Source organism: Oncorhynchus mykiss, unplaced genomic scaffold (assembly GCF_013265735.2).
Source record: "Oncorhynchus mykiss isolate Arlee unplaced genomic scaffold, USDA_OmykA_1.1 un_scaffold_212, whole genome shotgun sequence".
Taxonomy (NCBI): domain Eukaryota; kingdom Metazoa; phylum Chordata; class Actinopteri; order Salmoniformes; family Salmonidae; genus Oncorhynchus; species Oncorhynchus mykiss.
In genome coordinates this window covers 113,438-137,500 of record NW_023493683.1, presented here as the reverse complement: position 1 = coordinate 137,500, position 24,063 = coordinate 113,438, and the positions used below count along the sequence as shown (strand labels likewise).

The 24,063-nt window shown below is 44.6% G+C and overlaps 1 protein-coding gene and 1 long non-coding RNA gene across 13 annotated transcripts in view; both read left to right on the top strand.

The window, feature by feature from the left end:
• LOC118947861 overlaps window positions 1-1,034 on the top strand; it is a 1,369-nt gene extending 335 nt beyond the window's left edge. The window contains exons 1-3 of the long non-coding RNA XR_005041996.1: window positions 1-287; window positions 574-799; window positions 984-1,034. The exon at window positions 1-287 is cut by the window's left edge and continues 335 nt beyond it. This is a non-coding gene — a long non-coding RNA (uncharacterized LOC118947861). The remainder of the gene's footprint in view (window positions 288-573; window positions 800-983) is intronic.
• Window positions 1-23,721, top strand: part of LOC110534602 (lysine-specific demethylase 4A) — a 59,859-nt gene extending 36,138 nt beyond the window's left edge. For 5 of the 12 annotated variants that reach the window (XM_036972898.1, XM_036972899.1, XM_036972901.1 and 2 more), the window contains 6 exons: window positions 4,466-4,574; window positions 8,245-8,487; window positions 9,435-9,605; window positions 9,906-10,025; window positions 19,468-19,560; window positions 22,288-23,721. In XM_036972898.1, coding sequence (XP_036828793.1) covers window positions 4,466-4,574; window positions 8,245-8,487; window positions 9,435-9,605; window positions 9,906-10,025; window positions 19,468-19,560; window positions 22,288-22,455 — 904 coding nt within the window. In that variant the 3' untranslated portion in view covers window positions 22,456-23,721. The remainder of the gene's footprint in view (window positions 1-4,465; window positions 4,575-8,244; window positions 8,488-9,434; window positions 9,606-9,905; window positions 10,026-19,467; window positions 19,561-22,287) is intronic. The other 7 variants (XM_036972907.1, XM_036972904.1, XM_036972902.1 and 4 more) reach the window with 4 other exon arrangements.
• The last annotated feature ends 342 nt before the right edge of the window (window positions 23,722-24,063 follow it).

Genomic DNA, 24,063 nt, shown 5'->3' with positions numbered 1-24,063 from the left:
ATGAATGGCCCATTCATTTTATGAATGGCCCGTTAGTTATTATGAATGGCCCGTTAGTTATTATGAATGGCCCGTTAGTTATTATGTTAGTTATTACGTTAGTTATTATTAGTTCCAGTAGATTTGTTTTTGTGTCGTTATTACGGTAAAGGTCTGACTGTCTTTGTGTCGTTATTACGGTAAAGGTCTGACTGTCTTTGTGTCGTTATTACGGTAAAGGTCTGACTGTCTTTGTGTCGTTAATACGGTAAAGGTCTGACTGTCTTTGTGTCGTTATTACGGTAAAGGTCTGACTGTCTTTGTGTCGTTAATACGGTAAAGGTCTGTCTTTGTGTCGTTAATACGGTAAAGGACTGTCTTTGTGTCGTTAATACGGTAAAGGACTGACTGTCTTTGTGTGGTTAATACGGTAAAGGTCTGTCTTTGTGTCGTTAATACGGTAAAGGTCTGACTGTCTTTGTGTCGTTAATACGGTAAAGGTCTGACTGTCTTTGTGTCGTTAATACGGTAAAGGTCTGTCTTTGTGCCGTTAATACGGTAAAGGTCTGTCTTTGTGCCGTTAATACGGTAAAGGTCTGACTGTCTTTGTGTCGTTATTACGGTAAAGGTCTGACTGTCTTTGTGTCGTTATTACGGTAAAGGTCTGACTTTGTGGCGTTAATACGGTAAAGGTCTGACTTTGTGGCGTTATTACGGTAAAGGTCTGTCTTTGTGTCGTTAATACGGTAAAGGTCTGACTGTCTTTGTGTCGTTATTACGGTAAAGGTCTGACTGTCTTTGTGTCGTTATTACGGTAAAGGTCTGACTTTGTGGCGTTAATACGGTAAAGGTCTGACTTTGTGGCGTTATTACGGTAAAGGTCTGTCTTTGTGTCGTTAATACGGTAAAGGACTGTCTGTCTTTGTGTCGTTAATACGGTAAAGGACTGACTGTCTTTGTGTCGTTAATACGGTAAAGGTCTTTGTGTCGTTAATACGGTAAAGGTCTGACTGTCTTTGTGTCGTTATTACGGTAAAGGTCTGACTGTCTTTGTGTCGTTAATACGGTAAAGGTCTGTCTTTGTGTCGTTATTACGGTAAAGGTCTGACTGTCTTTGTGTCGTTAATACGGTAAAGGTCTTTGTGTCGTTAATACGGTAAAGGTCTGACTGTCTTTGTGTCGTTAATACGGTAAAGGTCTTTGTGTCGTTAATACGGTAAAGGTCTGACTGTCTTTGTGTCGTTATTACGGTAAAGGTCTGACTGTCTTTGTGTCGTTATTACGGTAAAGGTCTGACTGTCTTTGTGTCGTTATTACGGTAAAGGTCTGACTGTCTTTGTGTCGTTAATACGGTAAAGGTCTGACTGTCTTTGTGCCGTTATTACGGTAAAGGTCTGACTGTCTTTGTGTCGTTATTACGGTAAAGGTCTGACTGTCTTTGTGTCGTTATTACGGTAAAGGTCTGACTGTCTTTGTGTCGTTAATACGGTAAAGGTCTGTCTGTCTTTGTGTCGTTAATACGGTAAAGGTCTGACTGTCTTTGTGTCGTTATTACGGTAAAGGTCTGTCTTTGTGTCGTTATTACGGTAAAGGTCTGTCTTTGTGTCGTTAATACGGTAAAGGTCTGTCTTTGTGTCGTTATTACGGTAAAGGTCTGTCTTTGTGTCGTTAATACGGTAAAGGTCTGACTGTCTTTGTGTCGTTATTACGGTAAAGGTCTGACTGTCTTTGTGTCGTTAATACGGTAAAGGTCTGTCTTTGTGTCGTTATTACGGTAAAGGTCTGACTGTCTTTGTGTCGTTAATACGGTAAAGGTCTGTCTTTGTGTCGTTAATACGGTAAAGGTCTGTCTTTGTCGTTATTACGGTAAAGGTCTGTCTTTGTGTCGTTATTACGGTAAAGGTCTGTCTTTGTGTCGTTAATACGGTAAAGGTCTGACTGTCTTTGTGTCGTTAATACGGTAAAGGTCTGACTGTCTTTGTGTCGTTATTACGGTAAAGGTCTGACTGTCTTTGTGTCGTTAATACGGTAAAGGTCTGACTGTCTTTGTGTCGTTATTACGGTAAAGGTCTGACTGTCTTTGTGTCGTTAATACGGTAAAGGTCTGACTGTCTTTGTGTCGTTAATACGGTAAAGGTCTGACTGTCTTTGTGTCGTTATTACGGTAAAGGTCTGACTGTCTTTGTGTCGTTAATACGGTAAAGGTCTGACTGTCTTTGTGTCGTTAATACGGTAAAGGTCTGACTGTCTTTGTGTCGTTAATACGGTAAAGGTCTGTCTTTGTGTCGTTAATACGGTAAAGGTCTGTCTTTGTGTCGTTATTACGGTAAAGGTCTGTCTTTGTGTCGTTATTACGGTAAAGGTCTGACTGTCTTTGTGTCGTTAATACGGTAAAGGTCTGTCTTTGTGTCGTTATTACGGTAAAGGTCTGACTGTCTTTGTGTCGTTAATACGGTAAAGGTCTGTCTTTGTGTCGTTAATACGGTAAAGGACTGTCTTTGTGTCGTTATTACGGTAAAGGACTGTCTTTGTGTCGTTAATACGGTAAAGGTCTGTCTTTGTGTCGTTAATACGGTAAAGGTCTGTCTTTGTGTCGTTATTACGGTAAAGGTCTGTCTTTGTGTCGTTATTACGGTAAAGGTCTGTCTTTGTGTCGTTAATACGGTAAAGGTCTGACTGTCTTTGTGTCGTTATTACGGTAAAGGTCTGTCTTTGTGTCGTTATTACGGTAAAGGTCTGACTGTCTTTGTGTCGTTATTACGGTAAAGGTCTGTCTTTGTGTCGTTAATACGGTAAAGGACTGTCTTTGTGTCGTTATTACGGTAAAGGTCTGTCTTTGTGTCGTTAATACGGTAAAGGTCTGACTGTCTTTGTGTCGTTATTACGGTAAAGGTCTGTCTTTGTGTCGTTAATACGGTAAAGGTCTGTCTTTGTGGCGTTAATACGGTAAAGGACTGTCTTTGTGTCGTTAATACGGTAAAGGTCTGACTGTCTTTGTGTCGTTAATACGGTAAAGGTCTGACTGTCTTTGTGTCGTTAATACGGTAAAGGTCTGACTGTCTTTGTGTCGTTATTACGGTAAAGGACTGTCTTTGTGTCGTTATTACGGTAAAGGTCTGTCTTTGTGTCGTTATTACGGTAAAGGTCTGTCTTTGTGTCGTTATTACGGTAAAGGACTGTCTTTGTGTCGTTAATACGGTAAAGGACTGTCTTTGTGTCGTTATTACGGTAAAGGTCTGACTGTCTTTGTGACGTTAATACGGTAAAGGTCTGACTGTCTTTGTGTCGTTATTACGGTAAAGGACTGTCTTTGTGTCGTTATTACGGTAAAGGTCTGACTGTCTTTGTGTCGTTATTACGGTAAAGGACTGTCTTTGTGTCGTTAATACGGTAAAGGTCTGACTGTCTTTGTGTCGTTATTACGGTAAAGGTCTGTCTTTGTGGCGTTAATACGGTAAAGGTCTGACTGTCTTTGTGTCGTTAATACGGTAAAGGACTGACTGTCTTTGTGTCGTTATTACGGTAAAGGACTGACTGTCTTTGTGTCGTTAATACGGTAAAGGTCTGACTGTCTTTGTCGTTATTACGGTAAAGGTCTGACTGTCTTTGTGTCGTTAATACGGTAAAGGTCTGTCTTTGTGTCGTTAATACGGTAAAGGTCTGACTGTCTTTGTGTCGTTAATACGGTAAAGGTCTGTCTTTGTGTCGTTAATACGGTAAAGGTCTGACTGTCTTTGTGTCGTTATTACGGTAAAGGTCTGTCTTTGTGTCGTTAATACGGTAAAGGTCTGACTGTCTTTGTGTCGTTAATACGGTAAAGGTCTGACTGTCTTTGTCGTTATTACGGTAAAGGTCTGACTGTCTTTGTGTCGTTAATACGGTAAAGGTCTGTCTTTGTGTCGTTAATACGGTAAAGGTCTGACTGTCTTTGTGTCGTTAATACGGTAAAGGACTGTCTTTGTGTCGTTATTACGGTAAAGGTCTGACTGTCTTTGTGTCGTTATTACGGTAAAGGTCTGTCTTTGTGTCGTTAATACGGTAAAGGTCTGACTGTCTTTGTGTCGTTATTACGGTAAAGGACTGTCTTTGTGTCGTTATTACGGTAAAGGTCTGTCTTTGTGTCGTTATTACGGTAAAGGACTGACTGTCTTTGTGTCGTTAATACGGTAAAGGTCTGACTGTCTTTGTGTCGTTATTACGGTAAAGGACTGTCTTTGTGTCGTTATTACGGTAAAGGTCTGTCTTTGTGTCGTTATTACGGTAAAGGACTGACTGTCTTTGTGTCGTTAATACGGTAAAGGTCTGACTGTCTTTGTGTCGTTAATACGGTAAAGGTCTGTCTTTGTGTCGTTAATACGGTAAAGGACTGACTGTCTTTTTTTAGACACTTTTGCTATTTTTTCTATCTGTGCCTTTTTGAAGTTTCAATCCTGTAATGTGTTTTTGGGATAAAATAATGAAAGTGTGTGTTTTTGTGTGTGTGTAGGTGGGCCCACGTGATGTGTGCAGTAGCTCTGTCAGAGGTCTGGTTCAGGGATGAAGTCAGGAGGAGTCCCATTGATATCAGCAGGATACCCATGCAGAGATACAAACTGGTGAGAACACACACACACACACACACACAGAGGAATTCCCAGGTCCTAGTAGAATAGTTATAATTAAGTGTTCAGTGGTAATTAAACCACGTGCCCCAATCAACAGTGGATAATGAGCTCCTGTGTGAGAGAGAATGGGTGTGCATGTGTCTACGTCTGTGTGTGTGTGTGTGTGTGTGTGTGTGTGATTTCAGTGATGAGTAGGAAGAGACTGAGGGTGGCGCTGACACACCTCTCTCTCCCTGCAGTCGTTCGTTCATTCTTTCTTTCAGTTTGCTGACATTGGACCCCCCCCCCCCCCCCCCCCCCCCCCCCCCGCAACCCTACACATTCATAATTTAGACACACGCACACACACACACACACACACAGATAAACCCGTTGTCCTCAGCAGTGCAGCAACACATGTATAATTTACTGTGTGGAGGTTGTTTAGGCAAGGCTCCACACAGCCTGCAGGCTGGGCCCAAATACACTCGGAGGGGGGGAGAGAGGAGAGGAGGAGGGGAGAGAGGAGGAGAGAGAGGGGAGGGGGAGAGGGAGAGAGAGAGAGGAGGGGGGAGAGGGGAGGGGGAGAGGAGAGAGAGGAGGGGAGGGGAGGGGGAGAGAGGAGAGAAGGGAGAGAGGGGAGGGGGAGAGGAGAGGAGAAAGTGGGTTACACACGTCCCAATAATCTCTACTTCCTCCTGGGTGGTAGTGGCGAGGAGAGAGGAGAGGAGAGGAGGAAGTGGGTTACACACGTCCCAATAATCTCTACTTCCTCCTGGGTGGTAGTGGCGTTTGGCGCCGAACATTTTCGAGGCCTTCCTCTTGGCAGACGGTGTCTTGTTGTTGCCAGTTTCCTGCAAATTTGACTCCTTTTGCCATAATTTATGTTGTGAGTTACTCAAACAGAACTAGATGAAGGGTGGTGCCCCGTGACGGTTTGGGGAACGTTAGATTCTTCCGACTGTCTAGTTTTTTGGAGGGGCGGTCCGTTGCTGCTAAATGAACGTAGGGGAAACACTGCATATGGAAGGGGAAGGGGGGGGAGATACCTAACCCAACCCCTCTGAATGGGAGAGGTGATGGGGGGGGATACCTAGTCTGTTGTCCAACTGAATGTATTCAACTGAAACGTGTCTTCCCCATTTAACCCAACCCCTCTGAACCGGAGGGCTGCCTTAATTGACATCCACGTCACCGGAGAACAGTGGGTTAACTGCCTTGTTCAGGGGCAGAATGACACATTTTTTACCTTGTCAGCTCAGGGATTCGACCCAGCAACCTTTGCGGTTACTGGCCCAACACTCTAACCACTAGACTACCTGCCTCCTCTAACCACTAGGCTACCTGCCTCCTCTAACCACCAGACTACCTGCCTCCTCTAACCACTAGGCTACCTGCCTCCTCTAACCACTAGACTACCTGCCTCCTCTAACCACTAGACTACCTGCCTCCTCTAACCACTAGGCTACCTGCCTCCTCTAACCACTAGGCTACCTGCCTCCTCTAACCACCAGGCTACCTGCCTCCTCTAACCACCAGGCTACCTGCCTCCTCTAACCACCAGGCTACCTGCCTCCTCTAACCACTAGGCTACCTGCCTCCTCTAACCACTAGGCTACCTGCCTCCTCTAACCACTAGGCTACCTGCCTCCTCTAACCACCAGGCTACCTGCCTCCTCTAACCACTAGGCTACCTGCCTCCTCTAACCACTAGGCTACCTGCCTCCTCTAACCACTAGGCTACCTGCCTCCTCTAACCACTAGACTACCTGCCTCCTCTAACCACTAGACTACCTGCCTCCTCTAGCCACCAGGCTACCCGCCTCCTCTAACCACCAGGCTACCTGCCTCCTCTAACCACCAGGCTACCTGCCTCCTCTAACCACTAGGCTACCTGCCTCCTCTAACCACCAGGCTACCTGCCTCCTCTAACCACTAGGCTACCTGCCTCCTCTAACCACTAGGCAGGTAGCCTATTTAGTATACTATGTTAACTAACTATAGGGTTAAATCTGCTATGTCTACTATGTTAACTAACTATAGTCTACTATGTTAACTAACTATAGTCTACTATGTTAACTAACTATAGGGTTAAATCTGTTGATATTTAGTCTTCTATGTTAACTAACTATAGGGTTAAATCTGTTGATGATATTTAGTCTACTATGTTAACTAACTATAGTCTACTATGTTAACTAACTATAGTCTACTATGTTAACTAACTATAGGGTTAAATCTGTTGATGATATTTAGTCTTCTATGTTAACTAACTATAGTCTACTATGTTAACTAACTATAGTCTACTATGTTAACTAACTATAGTCTACTATGTTAACTAACTATATGGTTAAATCTGATGATGATATTTAGTCTACTATGTTAACTAACTATAGTCTACTATGTTAACTAACTATAGTCTACTATGTTAACTAACTATAGTCTACTATGTTAACTAACTATAGGGTTAAATCTGTTGATGATATTTAGTCTTCTATGTTAACTAACTATAGTCTACTATGTTAACTAACTATAGTCTACTATGTTAACTAACTATAGTCTACTATGTTAACTAACTATAGGGTTAAATCTGTTGATGATATTTAGTCTTCTATGTTAACTAACTATAGTCTACTATGTTAACTAACTATAGTCTACTATGTTAACTAACTATAGTCTACTATGTTAACTAACTATAGGGTTAAATCTGTTGATGATATTTAGTCTTCTATGTTAACTAACTATAGTCTACTATGTTAACTAACTATAGTCTACTATGTTAACTAACTATAGTCTACTATGTTAACTAACTATAGTCTTCTATGTTAACTAACTATAGTCTACTATGTTAACTAACTATAGTCTACTATGTTAACTAACTATAGTCTACTATGTTAACTAACTATAGTCTACTATGTTAACTAACTATAGTCTACTATGTTAACTAACTATAGTCTTCTATGTTAACTAACTATAGTCTTCTATGTTAACTAACTATAGTCTACTATGTTAACTAACTATAGTCTACTATGTTAACTAACTATAGTCTACTATGTTAACTAACTATAGTCTACTATGTTAACTAACTATAGTCTACTATGTTAACTAACTATAGGGTTAAATCTGTTGATGATATTTAGTCTTCTATGTTAACTAACTATAGTCTACTATGTTAACTAACTATAGTCTACTATGTTAACTAACTATAGTCTACTATGTTAACTAACTATAGTCTACTATGTTAACTAACTATAGTCTACTATGTTAACTAACTATAGTCTACTATGTTAACTAACTATAGGGTTAAATCTGTTGATGATATTTAGTCTTCTATGTTAACTAACTATAGTCTACTATGTTAACTAACTATAGGGTTAAATCTGATGCTATTTAGTCTTCTATGTTAACTAACTATAGTCTACTATGTTAACTAACTATAGTCTACTATGTTAACTAACTATAGGGTCACATCTGTCATGGAGGGTGGTCATATCTCCTGCTGTATAGAGATGTTTAGTTTATATGAATGTTTCATTTACATATGCATTAGCATAGTGAATTTAGTTGAGTTGAGTTAGTCAGTTGAGTTGATTCTCTGTTGAAGAGTTGATTTCATTTGAGTTGATTCTCTGTAGAAGAGTTGATTTCAGTCAGTTGAGTTGATTCTCTCTCTCTGTGTGTGTAGAAGTGTATCTACTGCCGTAAGCGCTGTGTGAGGCGTGGCCAGGGCGGGGGAGGGGCATGTATCCAGTGTTCGTGCGGTCGATGTCCCACCTCCTTCCACGTTACCTGTGCCCACGCCGCCGGGGTCACCATGGAGCCGGATGAGTGGCCTTACGTGGTGTCAATCACCTGCCACAGGCACCAATCACGGAGCTCGTCTGCTGTGAGTACTCAGAGCGGCTCGGCTTCGGTCCCTCCCACCACAGTAGGTAACACACACACACACACACACACACCAAGTAGACACACACACACAAAGTAGACACGCACACACCAAGTACACACACACCAAGTAGACATAGACACACACACACCAAGTAGACATAGACACACACACACCAAGTAGACATAGACACACACACACCAAGTAGACATAGAGACACACACACACACACCAAGTAGACATAGACACACACACACACACTTGCATAAGACAGCTAGCTACACATCCATCCACATAAGCTGACCTAACAAGCACACCTACACCACGGTCCATCTCAGCCCCGCTGAACAGTTCCATTAGACATAGACACACACACACACCTACACCACGGTCCATCTCAACCCTGCTGAACAGTTCCATTAGACATAGACACACACACACACACACACCACGGTCCATCTCAACCCTGCTGAACAGTTCCATGTTCTTAACAAACTCACTTTATTTGTCTTTTCCCAATGCCAGCTTTGATGCTTGGTTACCATGGAGCTTTGAGGCTTGGTTACCATGGAGCTTTGAGGCTTGGTTACCATGGAGCTTTGAGGCTTGGTTACCATGGAGCTTTGAGGCCTGGTTACCATGGAGCGTTGAGGCTTGGTTACCATGGAGCTTTGAGGCTTGGTTACCATGGAGCTTTGAGGCTTGGTTACCATGGAGCTTTGAGCCTTGGTTACCATGGAGCTTTGAGGCTTGGTTACCATGGAGCTTTGAGCCTTGGTTACCATGGAGCTTTGAGCCTTGGTTACCATGGAGCTTTGAGGCTTGGTTACCATGGAGCTTTGAGGCTTGGTTACCATGGAGCTTTGAGGCTTGGTTACAAATATAACTTTCTGCTAGTAACATACTCTGGTGTTTTATCCTCAGCCAGACGGTGATATCTCTCTTTCCTTCCATCTCTGTCTCTCTGTCTCTCTGTCTCTCTCTCTCAGCAGCGTGCAGCGTTTCAGAAGGACATCGTCCTGGGTCAGACCGTCATCTCCAAACACAAGAACCTGCGGTACTACAGTTCAAAGGTCACCCAGGTGACCTCCCAGACCTTCTATGAGGTCATGTTTGATGACGGATCCTTCAGCAACGACACCTACCCAGAGGACATAGTGGTGAGGAGGGATAGACAGACACACACACACACACACACACACACCCCCAGAGGACATAGTGGTGAGGAGGGACACACACACACACACACACACACACACACACACACACACCCCCAGAGGACATAGTGGTGAGGAGACACACACACACACACACACACACCCAGAGGACATAGTGGTGAGTAGGGACAACCCCCCCCCCCACCCAGAGGACATAGTGGTGAGTAGGGACAACCCCCCCACCCAGAGGACATAGTGGTGAGGAGGGACACCCCATTGAGCTCCTCTCTCCTGTTCTCTCAGAGCCGGGACTGTGCCTGTCTCGGTCCTCCAGAAGTAGGGGAGGCTGTCCAGGTGAAGTGGCCTGATGGACTCTTCTATGGAGCCAAATACCAGGGATCCAACACCTCGCATATGTACCAGGTAAACACACACACACACACACACACACACACACACACACACACACACACACACACACACAGATACAGACACACACACACACACACAGATACACACACACACACAGATACAGACACACACACACACACACACACAGATACACACACACACACACATACACACACACACAGTACCAGTCAAAAGTTTGGACACACCTACTCATTCAATGGTTTCTTTATTTGGACTATGTTCTACATTGTAGAATAATAGTGACGACATCAGAACTATGAAATAACACATGGAATCGTGTAGTAACCAAAAAAATGTTAAACAAATCAAAATATGTTATATTTGAGATTCTTCAAAGTAGTTACCCTTTGCCTCGATGACAGCTTTGCACACTCATGGCGTTCTCTCAACCAGCTTCATGGTAGTCTCACCCGGAATGCATTTCAATTAACAGGTGTGCCTTGTTAAAAGTGAATTTGTGGAATTTATTTCCTTAACCTCTCTAGGGGGTGTGGGACGGTAGCGTCCCACCTGGCCAACATCCAGTGAAATTGCAGAGCGCCAAATTCACAAACAGAAATACTCGTTATAAAAATTAATAACATACAAGTGTTATACATCGGTTTAAAGATTAACTTCTTGTTAATCGAACCACGGTGTCACATTTCAAAAAGGCTTTACGGCGAAAGCACACCATGCGATTATCTGAGAACAGCGCCCATCAGACAAGTCATTACAAACAGTTACCAGCCAAGTAGAGGAGATACACAAGTCAGAAATAGTGATAAAATGAATCACTTACCTTTGATGATCTTCATATGGTTGCGCACTCACAAGATTCCCATTTACTCAATAAATGTTTGTTTTATTCGATAAAGTACCTCTTTATATCCAAAAACCTCCGTTTGGTTCAGTAATCCACAGGATCAAAGGCAGTCACAACAGGCAAACGAAAAATCCGAAAAGTATCAGTAAAGTTCGTAGAAACATGTCATACGATGTTTATAATCGATCCTCAGGTTGTTTTTTAGTCATAATAATCAATAATATTTCAACCGGACAAAAGCTTCGTCAATATAAAAGGAAAACAAGAAAGGCTCTCAGTCGCGTGCATGAAAAACCTCTGGGACATGGCAGTGTCCACTCATTCAGACTGCTCTTACGCCCTCATTTTTCAGAATACAAGCCCGAAACAATTTCTAAAGACATCTTCTAGTGGAAGTGCAATTTGAGTCCTAAGTCAATGGAATTTGTATAGGCAGTCAATGGAAAACTACAAACATAAAAAAAATCCCACTTCCTGGATGGATTTTTCTCAGGTTTTCGCCTGCCATTTGAGTTCTGTTATACTCACAGACATTATTATAACAGTTTTAGAAACTTTGGATTGTTTTCTATCCAAATATACTAATTATATACATATCCGAGCTTCTGGGTCTGAGTAGCAGGCAGTTTACTTTGGGCACGCTTTTCATCCGGAGATGAAAATAGTGCCCCCTACCCCTTGTGAGGTTAATGCGTTTGAGCCAATCTGTTACGGGTGGTATACAGAAGACAGCCCTATTTGGTAAAAGACCAAGTCCATATTATGGCAAGAACAGCTCAAATCAGCAAAGAGAAACGACAGTCCATCATTACTTTAAGACATGAAGGTCAGTCAGTTCAGAAAATTAAGAACTTTGAAAGTTTCTTCAAGTGCAGTCGCAAAAACCATCAAGCGCTGTGATGAAACTGGCTCTCATGAGGACCGTCACAGGAAAGGAAGACCCAGAGTTACCTCTGCTGCAGAGGATACGTTTATTAGAGGTAACTGCACCTCAGACTGCAGCCCAAATAAATGCTTCACAGAGTTCTAAAAAACAGACACATCTCAACACCAACTGTTCAGAGGAGACTGAGTGAATCAGGCCTTCATGGTCCAATTGCTGCATCCATGCACTTATTTGACTTTCGTGACACACTGCAGCCATTACTTAAAGGTGTTAGACCAGAACCAGAACCAAGACAGGACACACTGCACCCATACAGGTGTTAGACCAGAACCAAGACAGGACACACTGCACCCATACAGGTGTTAGACCAGAACCAGAACCAAGACAGGACACACTGCACCCATACAGGTGTTAGACCAGAACCAGAACCAAGACGGGACACACTGCACCCATACAGGTGTTAGACCAGAACCAGAACCAAGACAGGACACACTGCACCCATACAGGTGTTAGACCTGAACCAGAACCAAGACAGGACACACTGCACCCATACAGGTGTTAGACCAGAACCAGAACCAAGACAGGACACACTGCAGCCGTTACATACAGGTGTTAGACCAGAACCAGAACCAGGACAGGACACAGGGCAGTAAACGGAACTCACTCAACTTTTGTCATCTTTAGTCCCCTGAACTCAGTGACTTTAACCAGTCTGTAAGTTCTATGTAGAGAGAGAGAGAGAGACTGGCAAAGAGAGGGAGAGGATTGAGAAAACAGATGGAGAGAGATGGCGAGAGAGAGAGGGAGAGCGTGAGAGATGATGGAGGAGAATGAGGTGGCGATGATCTGCATTATTTAAACATGATGAAATATTCACCAAGTCAAGATGGTGGAGAAACAACCACTTAAGTCTCCAGTTTGGTTTAGTTCTCTCTCTGTGGGAACGCGTGTTATGTTGCACAACTGCCTCTGACGCACGGGGGGCTGCTCTGTGACGAAAAGTGTTAACGGGGAAAAAAACCTTCTTCCACACGTTTAGGTGGGGAGAGGTGGAGAGAGGTGGGTTAAGGTGGAGAGAGGTGGGTTAAGGTGGAGAGAGGTGGGTTAAGGTGGAGAGAGGTGGGTTAAGGTGGAGAGAGGTGGGTTGAGGTGGAGAGAGGTGGGTTAAGGTGGAGAGAGGTGGGTTAAGGTGGAGAGAGGTGGGTTAAGGTGGAGAGAGGTGGGTTAAGGTGGAGAGAGGTGGGTTGAGGTGGAGAGAGGTGGGTTGAGGTGGAGAGAGGTGGGTTGAGGTGGAGAGAGGTGGGTTGAGGTGGAGAGAGGTGGGTTGAGGTGGAGAGAGCTGGGTTGAGGTGGAGAGAGCTGGGGAGAGGTGGGTTGAGGTGGAGAGAGGTGGGTTGAGGTGGAGAGAGGTGGGTTGAGGTGGAGAGAGGTGGGTTGAGGTGGAGAGAGGTGGGTTGAGGTGGAGAGAGGTGGGGAGTGGTGGAGAGAGGTGGGGAGTGGTGGGTTAAGGTGGATAGAGATGGGTTAAGGTGGAGAGAGGTGGGTTAAGGTGGAGAGAGGTGGAGAGAGGTGGGTTAAGGTGGAGAGAGGTGGGTTAAGGTGGAGAGAGGTGGGTTGAGGTGGAGAGAGGTGGGTTGAGGTGGAGAGAGGTGGAGAGAGGTGGGTTAAGGTGGAGAGAGGTGGGTTAAGGTGGAGAAAGAGGTGGAGAGGGGTGGGTTAAGGTGGAGAGAGATGGGTTAAGGTGGGTTGAGGTGACGAGAATTGGGTTAAGGTGGAGAGAGATGGGTTAAGGTGGAGAGAGGTGGGTTAAGGTGGAGAGAGGTGGAGAGAGGTGGGTTAAGGTGGAGAGAGATGGGTTAAGGTGGAGAGAGGTGGGTTAAGGTGGAGAGAGGTGGGTTAAGTTGGAGAGAGGTGGGTTAAGTTGGAGAGAGGTGGGTTAAGGTGGAGAGAGGTGGGTTAAGGTGGAGAGAGGTGGGTTAAGGTGGAGAGAGGTGGGTTAAGGTGGAGAGAGGTGGGTTAAGGTGGGTTAAGGTGGAGAGAGGTGGGTTAAGGTGGAGAGAGGTGGGTTAAGGTGGAGAGAGGTGGGTTAAGGTGGAGAGAGGTGGGTTAAGGTGGAGAGAGGTGGGTTAAGGTGGAGAGAGGTGGGTTAAGGTGGAGAGAGGTGGGTTAAGGTGGAGAGAGGTGGGTTAAGGTGGAGAGAGGTGGGTTAAGGTGGGTTAAGGTGGAGAGAGGTGGGTTAAGGTGGAGAGAGGTGGGTTAAGGTGGAGAGAGGTGGGTTAAGGTGGAGAGAGGTGGAGAGGGGTGGGTTAAGGTGGAGAGAGATGGGTTAAGGTGGGTTGAGGTGACGAGAATTGGGTTAAGGTGGAGAGAGATGGGTTAAGGTGGAGAGAGGTGGGTTAAGGTGGAGAGAGGTGGAGAGAGGTGGGTTAAGGTGGAGAGAGATGGGTTAAGGTGGAGAGAGGTGGGTTAAGGTGGAGAGAGGTGGGTTAAGTTGGAGAGAGGTGGGTTAAGTTGGAGAGAGGTGGGTTAAGGTGGAGAGAGGTGGGTTAAGGTGGAGAGAGGTGGGTTAAGGTGGAGAGAGGTGGGTTAAGGTGGAGAGAGGTGGGTTAAGGTGGGTTAAGGTGGAGAGAGGTGGGTTAAGGTGGAGAGAGGTGGGTTAAGGTGGAGAGAGGTGGGTTAAGGTGGAGAGAGGTGGGTTAAGGTGGAGAGAGGTGGGTTAAGGTGGAGAGAGGTGGGTTAAGGTGGAGAGAGGTGGGTTAAGGTGGAGAGAGGTGGGTTAAGGTGGAGAGAGGTGGGTTAAGGTGGGTTAAGGTGGAGAGAGGTGGGTTAAGGTGGAGAGAGGTGGGTTAAGGTGGAGAGAGGTGGGTTAAGGTGGAGAGAGGTGGAGAGGGGTGGGTTAAGGTGGAGAGAGATGGGTTAAGGTGGAGAGAGGTGGAGAGGTGGGTTAAGGTAGAGAGAGGTGGGTTAAGGTGGAGAGAGGTGGGTTAAGGTGGAGAGAGGTGGGTTGAGGTGGAGAGAGGTGGGTTAAGGTGGAGAGAGAGGTGGAGAGGGGTGGGTTAAGGTGGAGAGAGATGGGTTAAGGTGGAGAGAGGTGGGTTGAGGTGACGAGAATTGGGTTAAGGTGGAGAGAGGTGGGTTAAGGTGGAGAGAGGTTGGTTAAGGTGGGTTGAGAGTTAAGGTGGAGAGAGGTGGGTTAAGGTGGAGGGTGGTGGAGAGAGGTGGGTTAAGGTGGAGAGAGGTGGGTTAAGGTGGAGAGAGGTGGGTTAAGGTGGAGAGATGGGTTAAGGTGGGTTAAGGTGGAGAGAGGTGGGTTAAGGTGGAGAGAGGTGGGTTAAGGTGGAGAGAGGTGGGTTAAGGTGGAGAGAGAGGTGGGTTAAGGTGGAGAGAGAGGTGGGTTGAGGTGGAGAGAGAGGTGGGTTAAGGTGGAGAGAGAGGTGGGTTAAGGTGGAGAGAGAGGTGGGTTAAGGTGGAGAGAGAGAGGTGGGTTAAGGTGGAGAGAGAGGTGGGTTAAGGTGGAGAGAGAGGTGGGTTAAGGTGGAGAGAGGTGGGTTAAGGTGGAGAGGGGTGGGTTAAGGTGGAGAGGGGTGGGTTAAGGTGGAGAGATAGGTGGGTTAAGGTGGAGAGAGGTGGGTTAAGGTGGAGAGAGGTGGGTTGAGGTGGAGAGATAGGTGGGTTGAGGTGGAGAGGGGTGGGTTAAGGTGGAGAGGGGTGGGTTAAGGTGGAGAGGGGTGGGTTAAGGTGGAGAGGGGTGGGTTAAGGTGGAGAGGGGTGGGTTAAGGTGGAGAGGGGTGGGTTAAGGTGGAGAGATAGGTGGGTTAAGGTGGAGAGGGGTGGGTTAAGGTGGAGAGGGGTGGGTTAAGGTGGAGAGGGGTGGGTTAAGGTGGAGAGGGGTGGGTTAAGGTGGAGAGGGGTGGGTTAAGGTGGAGAGAGGTGGGTTAAGGTGGAGAGAGGTGGGTTAAGGTGGAGAGAGGTGGGTTAAGGTGGAGAGAGAGGTGGGTTAAGGTGGAGAGAGAGGTGGGTTAAGGTGGAGAGAGAGGTGGGTTAAGGTGGAGAGAGAGGTGGGTTAAGGTGGAGAGAGAGGTGGGTTAAGGTGGAGAGAGAGGTGGGTTAAGGTGGAGAGAGGTGGGTTAAGTTGGAGAGAGAGGTGGGTTAAGGTGGAGAGAGGTGGGTTAAGGTGGAGAGGGGTGGGTTAAGGTGGAGAGAGGTGGGTTAAGGTGGAGAGGGGTGGGTTAAGGTGGAGAGGGGTGGGTTAAGGTGGAGAGGGGTGGGTTAAGGTGGAGAGGGGTGGGTTAAGGTGGAGAGAGAGAGGTGGGTTAAGGTGGAGAGGGGTGGGTTAAGGTGGAGAGAGAGAGGTGGGTTAAGGTGGAGAGAGAGAGGTGGGTTAAGGTGGAGAGAGAGAGGTGGGTTAAGGTGGAGAGAGAGAGGTGGGTTAAGGTGGAGAGAGAGAGGTGGGTTAAGGTGGAGAGGGGTGGGTTAAGGTGGAGAGGGGTGGGTTAAGGTGGAGAGGGGTGGGTTAAGGTGGAGAGAGGTGGGTTAAGGTGGAGAGGGGTGGGTTAAGGTGGAGAGGGGTGGGTTAAGGTGGAGAGGGGTGGGTTAAGGTGGAGAGAGAGAGGTGGGTTAAGGTGGAGAGGGGTGGGTTAAGGTGGAGAGAGAGAGGTGGGTTAAGGTGGAGAGGGGTGGGTTAAGGTGGAGAGAGAGAGGTGGGTTAAGGTGGAGAGGGGTGGGTTAAGGTGGAGAGGGGTGGGTTAAGGTGGAGAGGGGTGGGTTAAGGTGGAGAGATAGGTGGGTTAAGGTGGAGAGGGGTGGGTTAAGGTGGAGAGGGGTGGGTTAAGGTGGAGAGGGGTGGGTTAAGGTGGAGAGGGGTGGGTTAAGGTGGAGAGGGGTGGGTTAAGGTGGAGAGAGAGAGGTGGGTTAAGGTGGAGAGGGGTGGGTTAAGGTGGAGAGAGAGAGGTGGGTTAAGGTGGAGAGAGAGAGGTGGGTTAAGGTGGAGAGAGAGAGGTGGGTTAAGGTGGAGAGAGAGAGGTGGGTTAAGGTGGAGAGGGGTGGGTTAAGGTGGAGAGAGAGAGGTGGGTTAAGGTGGAGAGGGGTGGGTTAAGGTGGAGAGGGGTGGGTTAAGGTGGAGAGAGGTGGGTTAAGGTGGAGAGGGGTGGGTTAAGGTGGAGAGGGGTGGGTTAAGGTGGAGAGGGGTGGGTTAAGGTGGAGAGGGGTGGGTTAAGGTGGAGAGAGAGAGGTGGGTTAAGGTGGAGAGGGGTGGGTTAAGGTGGAGAGAGAGAGGTGGGTTAAGGTGGAGAGGGGTGGGTTAAGGTGGAGAGAGAGAGGTGGGTTAAGGTGGAGAGGGGTGGGTTAAGGTGGAGAGGGGTGGGTTAAGGTGGAGAGGGGTGGGTTAAGGTGGAGAGATAGGTGGGTTAAGGTGGAGAGGGGTGGGTTAAGGTGGAGAGGGGTGGGTTAAGGTGGAGAGAGGTGGGTTAAGGTGGAGAGATAGGTGGGTTAAGGTGGAGAGGGGTGGGTTAAGGTGGAGAGATAGGTGGGTTAAGGTGGAGAGGGGTGGGTTAAGGTGGAGAGGGGTGGGTTAAGGTGGAGAGGGGTGGGTTAAGGTGGAGAGGGGTGGGTTAAGGTGGAGAGAGGTGGGTTAAGGTATGCCTAAACCACTCTCTGATGCAGGTACTGCTCAGTGATGCCAGATGGGAGGTTTTATAATGTGTAAATTGTCCTTTTAATAACTTTAATAGGTAGATGGAGGTTTAATGATATGTAATAACTTTAATAGGTAGATGGAGGTTTAATGATATGTAATAACTTTAATAGGTAGATGGAGGTTTAATCATATGTAATAACTTTAATAGGTAGATGGAGGTTTAATAATATTTAATAACTTTAATAGGTAGATGGAGGTTTAATCATATTTAATAACTTTAATAGGTAGATGGAGGTTTAATAATATTTAATAACTTTAAGAGGTAGATGGAGGTTTAATCATATTTAATAACTTTAATAGGTAGATGGAGGTTTAATAATATTTAATAACTTTAAGAGGTAGATGGAGGTTTAATGATATGTAATAACTTTAATAGGTAGATGGAGGTTTAATGATATGTAATAACTTTAATAGGTAGATGGAGGTTTAATAATATTTAATAACTTTAATAGGTAGATGGAGGTTTAATAATATTTAATAACTTTAATAGGTAGATGGAGGTTTAATGATATGTAATAACTTTAATAGGTAGATGGAGGTTTAATAACTTTAATAGGTAGATGGAGGTTTAATAATATTTAATAACTTTAATAGGTAGATGGAGGTTTAATAAAATTTATTAACTTTATGAGGTAGAAGGAGGTTTAATAATATTTAATAACTGTAATAGGTAGATAGAGGTTTAATGATATGTAATAACTTTAATAGGTAGATGGAGGTTTAATAACTTTAATAGGTAGATGGAGGTTTAATAATATTTAATAACTTTAATAGGTAGATGGAGGTTTAATGATATGTAATAACTTTAATAGGTAGATGGAGGTTTAATGATATGTAATAACTTTAATAGGTAGATGGAGGTTTAATGATATGTAATAACTTTAATAGGTAGATGGAGGTTTAATCATATGTAATAACTTTAATAGGTAGATGGAGGTTTAATAATATTTAATAACTTTAATAGGTAGATGGAGGTTTAATCATATTTAATAACTTTAATAGGTAGATGGAGGTTTAATAATATTTAATAACTTTAAGAGGTAGATGGAGGTTTAATCATATTTAATAACTTTAATAGGTAGATGGAGGTTTAATAATATTTAATAACTTTAAGAGGTAGATGGAGGTTTAATGATATGTAATAACTTTAATAGGTAGATGGAGGTTTAATGATATGTAATAACTTTAATAGGTAGATGGAGGTTTAATAATATTTAATAACTTTAATAGGTAGATGGAGGTTTAATAATATTTAATAACTTTAATAGGTAGATGGAGGTTTAATGATATGTAATAACTTTAATAGGTAGATGGAGGTTTAATAACTTTAATAGGTAGATGGAGGTTTAATAATATTTAATAACTTTAATAGGTAGATGGAGGTTTAATAATATTTAATAACTTTAAGAGGTAGATGGAGGTTTAATAATATTTAATAACTTTAATAGGTAGATGGAGGTTTAATGATATGTAATAACTTTAATAGGTAGATGGAGGTTTAATAACTTTAATAGGTAGATGGAGGTTTAATAATATTTAATAACTTTAATAGGTAGATGGAGGTTTAATGATATGTAATAACTTTAATAGGTAGATGGAGGTTTAATAATATTTAATAACTTTAATAGGTAGATGGAGGTTTAATAATATTTAATAACTTTAATAGGTAGATGGAGGTTTAATGATATGTAATAACTTTAATAGGTAGATGGAGGTTTAATCATATTTAATAACTTTAATAGGTAGATGGATAGACAGAAGGTTTAATAGCTTTGATAGTAACTTAACATTAGTATTAAGTAGTGGTCAGATATTAAATCAACATTTCATCTAACCATGAAATGTGTAGAAATAAATAATCACATTTATGGACAGAAACTGAATATAACTGGATTATATAATATCCACAGAATAAATTGATGTGAATTAATAAGTGTGTGTGTGTGTGTATATGTATGTATGTCTCTGTGTCTGTGTGTGTGTGTGTGTGTGTGTGTGTGTGTCTGTATGTGTGTGTGTGTGTGTGTGTGTGTGTGTGGTTTCCCAGGTGGAGTTTGAGGATGGTTCCCAGGTGGTGGCTAAGCGAGAGGATGTCTATACTCTGGATGAAGACCTTCCCAAAAAGGTGAAAGGGCGACTCGTAAGTACTGCCCTCGCTGAACATCTACTGGCCTGTGTGGTCCTGTGTTGTTTAGAGTGTGATACGATGCTATTATACACTACATGACCAAAAGTATGTGGACACCTGCTCGTCGAACAGCTCATTCCAAAATCATGGGTATTAATATGGAGTTGGTCCCCCCCTTTGCTGCTATAACAGCCTCCGCTCTTCTGGGAAGGTTTTCCACTAGATGTTGGAACATTGCTGCTATAACAGCCTCCACTCTTCTGGGAAGGTTTTCCACTAGATGTTGGAACTTTGCTGCTATAACAGCCTCCACTCTTCTGGGGAGGCTTTCCACTAGATGTTGGAACATTGCTGCTATAACATCCTCCACTCTTCTGGGAAGGCTTTCCACTAGATGTTGGAACATTGCTGCGGGGACTTGCTTCCATTCAGCCACAACAGCATTAGTGAGGTTGGGCGATTAGGCCTGGCTCGCAGTCAGTGTTTCAATTCATCTCTAAAGCTATTCAATGGGGTTAAGGTCAGGGCTATGTGCAGGCCAGTAAAGTTCTTCCACATCGATCTCAACAAACTATTTCTGTATGGACCTCGCTTTGTGCACGGGGGCATTGTCATGCTGAAACAGGAAAGGGCCTTCCCCAAACCTTTGTCACAAAGTTGGATGCACAGAATCGTCTAGAATGTCATTGTATGCTGTAGCATTAAGAGAATTCCCTTCACTGGAACTAAGGGACCCGAACCATGAAAAACAGCCCCAGACCATTATTCCTCCTCCACCAAACTTTCCAGTGCATTGGGACAGGTATTGTTCTCCTGGCTTCCGCCAAACCCAGATTCGTCCATCGGACTGCCAAATGGTGAAGCATGATTCATCACTCCAGAGAATGCGATTCCACTGCTCCAGAGTCCAATGGCGTTGAGCTTTACACCACTCCAGTCGACACTTGGCATTGTGCACGGTGATCTTAGGCTTGTGTGCGGCTGCTCTGCCATGGAAACCCATAACCAACAGTTATTGTGCTGACGTTGATCTAGGGCCGGTTTGGAACTCGGTAGTGAGTGTTGCAACCGAGGACAGACGATGTTTACGCGCTTCAGCACTCTGCGGTCCCGCTCTGTGAGCTTGTATGGCCGGCCTACCACTTCACGACTGAGCCGTTGTTGCTCCTAGACGTTTCCACTTCACAATATCAGCACTTACAGTTGACCGGGGGGCAGCTCTAGCAGAGCAGACATTTGACAAACTGACTTGTTGGAAAGGTGGCATCCTATGACAGTGACACGTTTGAAAGTCACTGAGCTCTTCAGTAAGGCCATTTTACTGACACTGTTTGTCTATGGAGATTGCATGACTGAGTGCTTGATTTTATACATCTGTCAGGAAGGGGTGTGGTTGAAATATAATCCACTAATTTGAAGGGGTGTCCACATACTTTTGTGTGTGTATATATATATATATAGTTGTCTAGGAGTCTCTAACCCTGGAAATATAATCTATAGAGTTGTCTAGGAATCTCTAACCCTGGAAATATAATCTATAGAGTTGTCTAGGAATCTCTAACCCTGGAAATATAATCCTGGCAATTTGACTGGTACAACATATTTCTATGATGGCAGCATTGTAGAAAATAGATATATACTATACTAGACTGACTGTATATACTATACTAGACTGACTGTATGGACTCTGATCTATATACTATACTACTAGACTGACTGTATGGACTCTGATCTATATACTATACTAGACTGACTAGGGACTCGGACCTATATACTATACTAGACTGTATAGACATTGATCTATATACTATACTAGACTGTATAGACTCTGATCTATCTACTATATTAGACTGACTGTATCTACTGTACTAAACTGACTGTATCTACTGTACTAGACTGACTGTATCTACTATACTAGACTGACTGTATCTACTATACTAGACTGACTGTATCTACTATACTAGACTGACTGTATGGACTCTGACTCTATGTACCACATTTGTACCTGTATGTTTATCTTCTTCTCTCCTCTCTCTCCTCCCTCTCCTTCTCTCCTCCCTCTCCTCCCTCTCCTTCTCTCCTCCCTCTCCTTCTCTCCTCCCTCTCCTTCTCTCCTCCCTCTCCTCCCTCTCCTTCTCTCCTCCCTCTCCTTCTCTCCTCCCTCTCCTTCTCTCCTTCCTCTCCTTCTCTCCTCCCTCTCCTTCTCTCCTCCCTCTCCTTCTCTCCTCCATCTCCTTCTCTCCTCCCTCTCCTCCCTCTCATTCTCTCCTTCTATCCTCCCTCTCCTTCTCTCCTCTCTCCTCTCTCTCCTTCTCTCCTTCTCTCCTCCCTCTCATCTATCCTCCCTCTCCTTCTCTCCTCTCTCCTTCTCTCCTCTCTCTCCTTCTCTCCTCTCTCTCCTTCTCTCCTCTCTCTCCTCCCTCTCCTTCTATCCTCCCTCTCCTTCTCTCTCTCCTCCCTCTCCTTCTATCCTCCCTCTCCTTCTCTCCTCTCTCCTTCTATCCTTCTCTCCTCTCTCTCCTTCTCTCCTCTCTCCTCTCTCTCCTCCCTCTCCTTCTCTCCTCTCTCTCCTTCTATCCTCCCTCTCCTTCTATCCTCCATCTCCTTCTCTCCTTCTCTCCTCCCTCTCCTTCTCTCCTCCATCTCCTTCTCTCCTCCCTCTCCTTCTCTCCTCCATCTCCTTCTCTCCTCTCTCCTCTCTCTCCTCCCTCTCCTTCTCTCCTCTCTCCTTCTCTCCAGTCGACAGCCTCCAGCATGCGTTTCCAGGACGCCTTCTTCACAACCCAGGGAGAGAGGAAGAGACAGAGAACGCCCAACTCCCGTTTCCAGAAAGACTATGTGGCCCTCCCAGGCCTCCTTACCGCCAGCCAGAGCACATGGGAGCCCCGCAGCCCTAAAGGGAAATGATAGAGGGGTGGAGAGGTGGATGGAGTGATGACAAATGAATGCACTGATGTATGTGTGCGTGGGTGTAGCTGTAGGATGTGAAGGTGTGTGTGTGTGTGTGTGTGTGTGTCGGGGGGGGGGGGTAGGAAAGAGGGCTGGGCAGAGGACCATTTTGATTGGACTGTATTGTCCTGAAGAAAGGTTATCATGCGCGTTGTGGTGGTTACCCAGTGCTTTCTCATAAGTCAGGGAATTCAAAACAACAACAACAAATATTTGTCACCTGAGTTGCGTTTTTTTTTTTTTTATAATAAAAAGACAAACATGTTTTTCTTTGTATATTTAATTTACAAAAACAAACGGAGCTTCTTCTTCTTCTAAACAAGCCTACAATACAGTAACGTTTTGGAATCTGTTGTGTCTACATGAGGATTTGGAATCTGTTGTAATCTACATGAGGATTTGGAATCTGTTGTAATCTACATGAGGATTTGGAATCTGTTGTAATCTACATGAGGATTTGGAATCTGTTGTAATCTACATGAGGATTTGGAATCTGTTGTGTCTACATGAGGATTTGGAATCTGTTGTATCTACATGAGGATTAGGAATCTGTTGTAATCTACATGAGGATTTGGAATCTGTTGTAATCTACATGAGGATTTGGAATCTGTTGTAATCTACATGAGGATTAGGAATCTGTTGTAATCCACATGAGGATTTATTTTTTAATATGAATGCATCCCCAGTCCCAGCCTGTGGCCCAAATGGCACCCTATTCCCTATATACTGGGCCCTGGTTTAAAAGTAGTGCACTTCTATAAGGGAATAAGGTGCTATTTGGGAGGCTGTCCCAGTGTTTTCCCTCTCCGCATGTCAGCTGTCTTCTGCTACTTCTTCTCCTCGGCCGCGTCTCCATACTCTCAGAGCGGCTTCCTCTCCTCATTTCCTTGTATACTCGTCTCCTTTCCTTGTATCCTCCATTTCACACTGACCCCGAAAGGACTGGACAGGCGAAGGCGAACACGCGAAAGACATCGGACCGTTTTTGACATTGCTTTAATTTGTCTGGGTCTTGCCAGATCAGTGCAGATTAAGTCGAGGGGGTTGAGGAAAAAGGAGACGAGAAGAGGAAGCAACCAGAGTTGCTACTGTCGCTGTGTTGAATAAAAACACGGTGATCTAATTATTTAATTTAATATTTTTATTTATTTTTGGGGGCTTTCAAAAAAGTTTAAAGTATTGCTAACTGCTGTAAGGAAACCAATAAATAACTTCCATGTCCTGCTTTGTTTGTTATGATTTGACGAGGCAGGAGGGAGCGATGAGGCAGGAGGGAGCGATGAGGCAGGAGGGAGCGATGAGGCAGGAGGGAGCGATGAGGCAGGAGTGAGCGTGATGTTGTATAGTAGAATGAATGATTTGACGAGGCAGGAGTGAGCGACGAGGCAGGAGTGAGCGACGAGGCAGGAGTGAGCGACGAGGCAGGAGTGAGCGTGTTGTATAGGTAGAATGAATGATTTGATGAGGCAGGAGTGAGCGTGTTGTTGTATAGTCAGAATGAATGATTTGACGAGGCAGGAGTGAGCGTGTTGTATAGTAGAATGAATGATTTGATGAGGCAGGAGT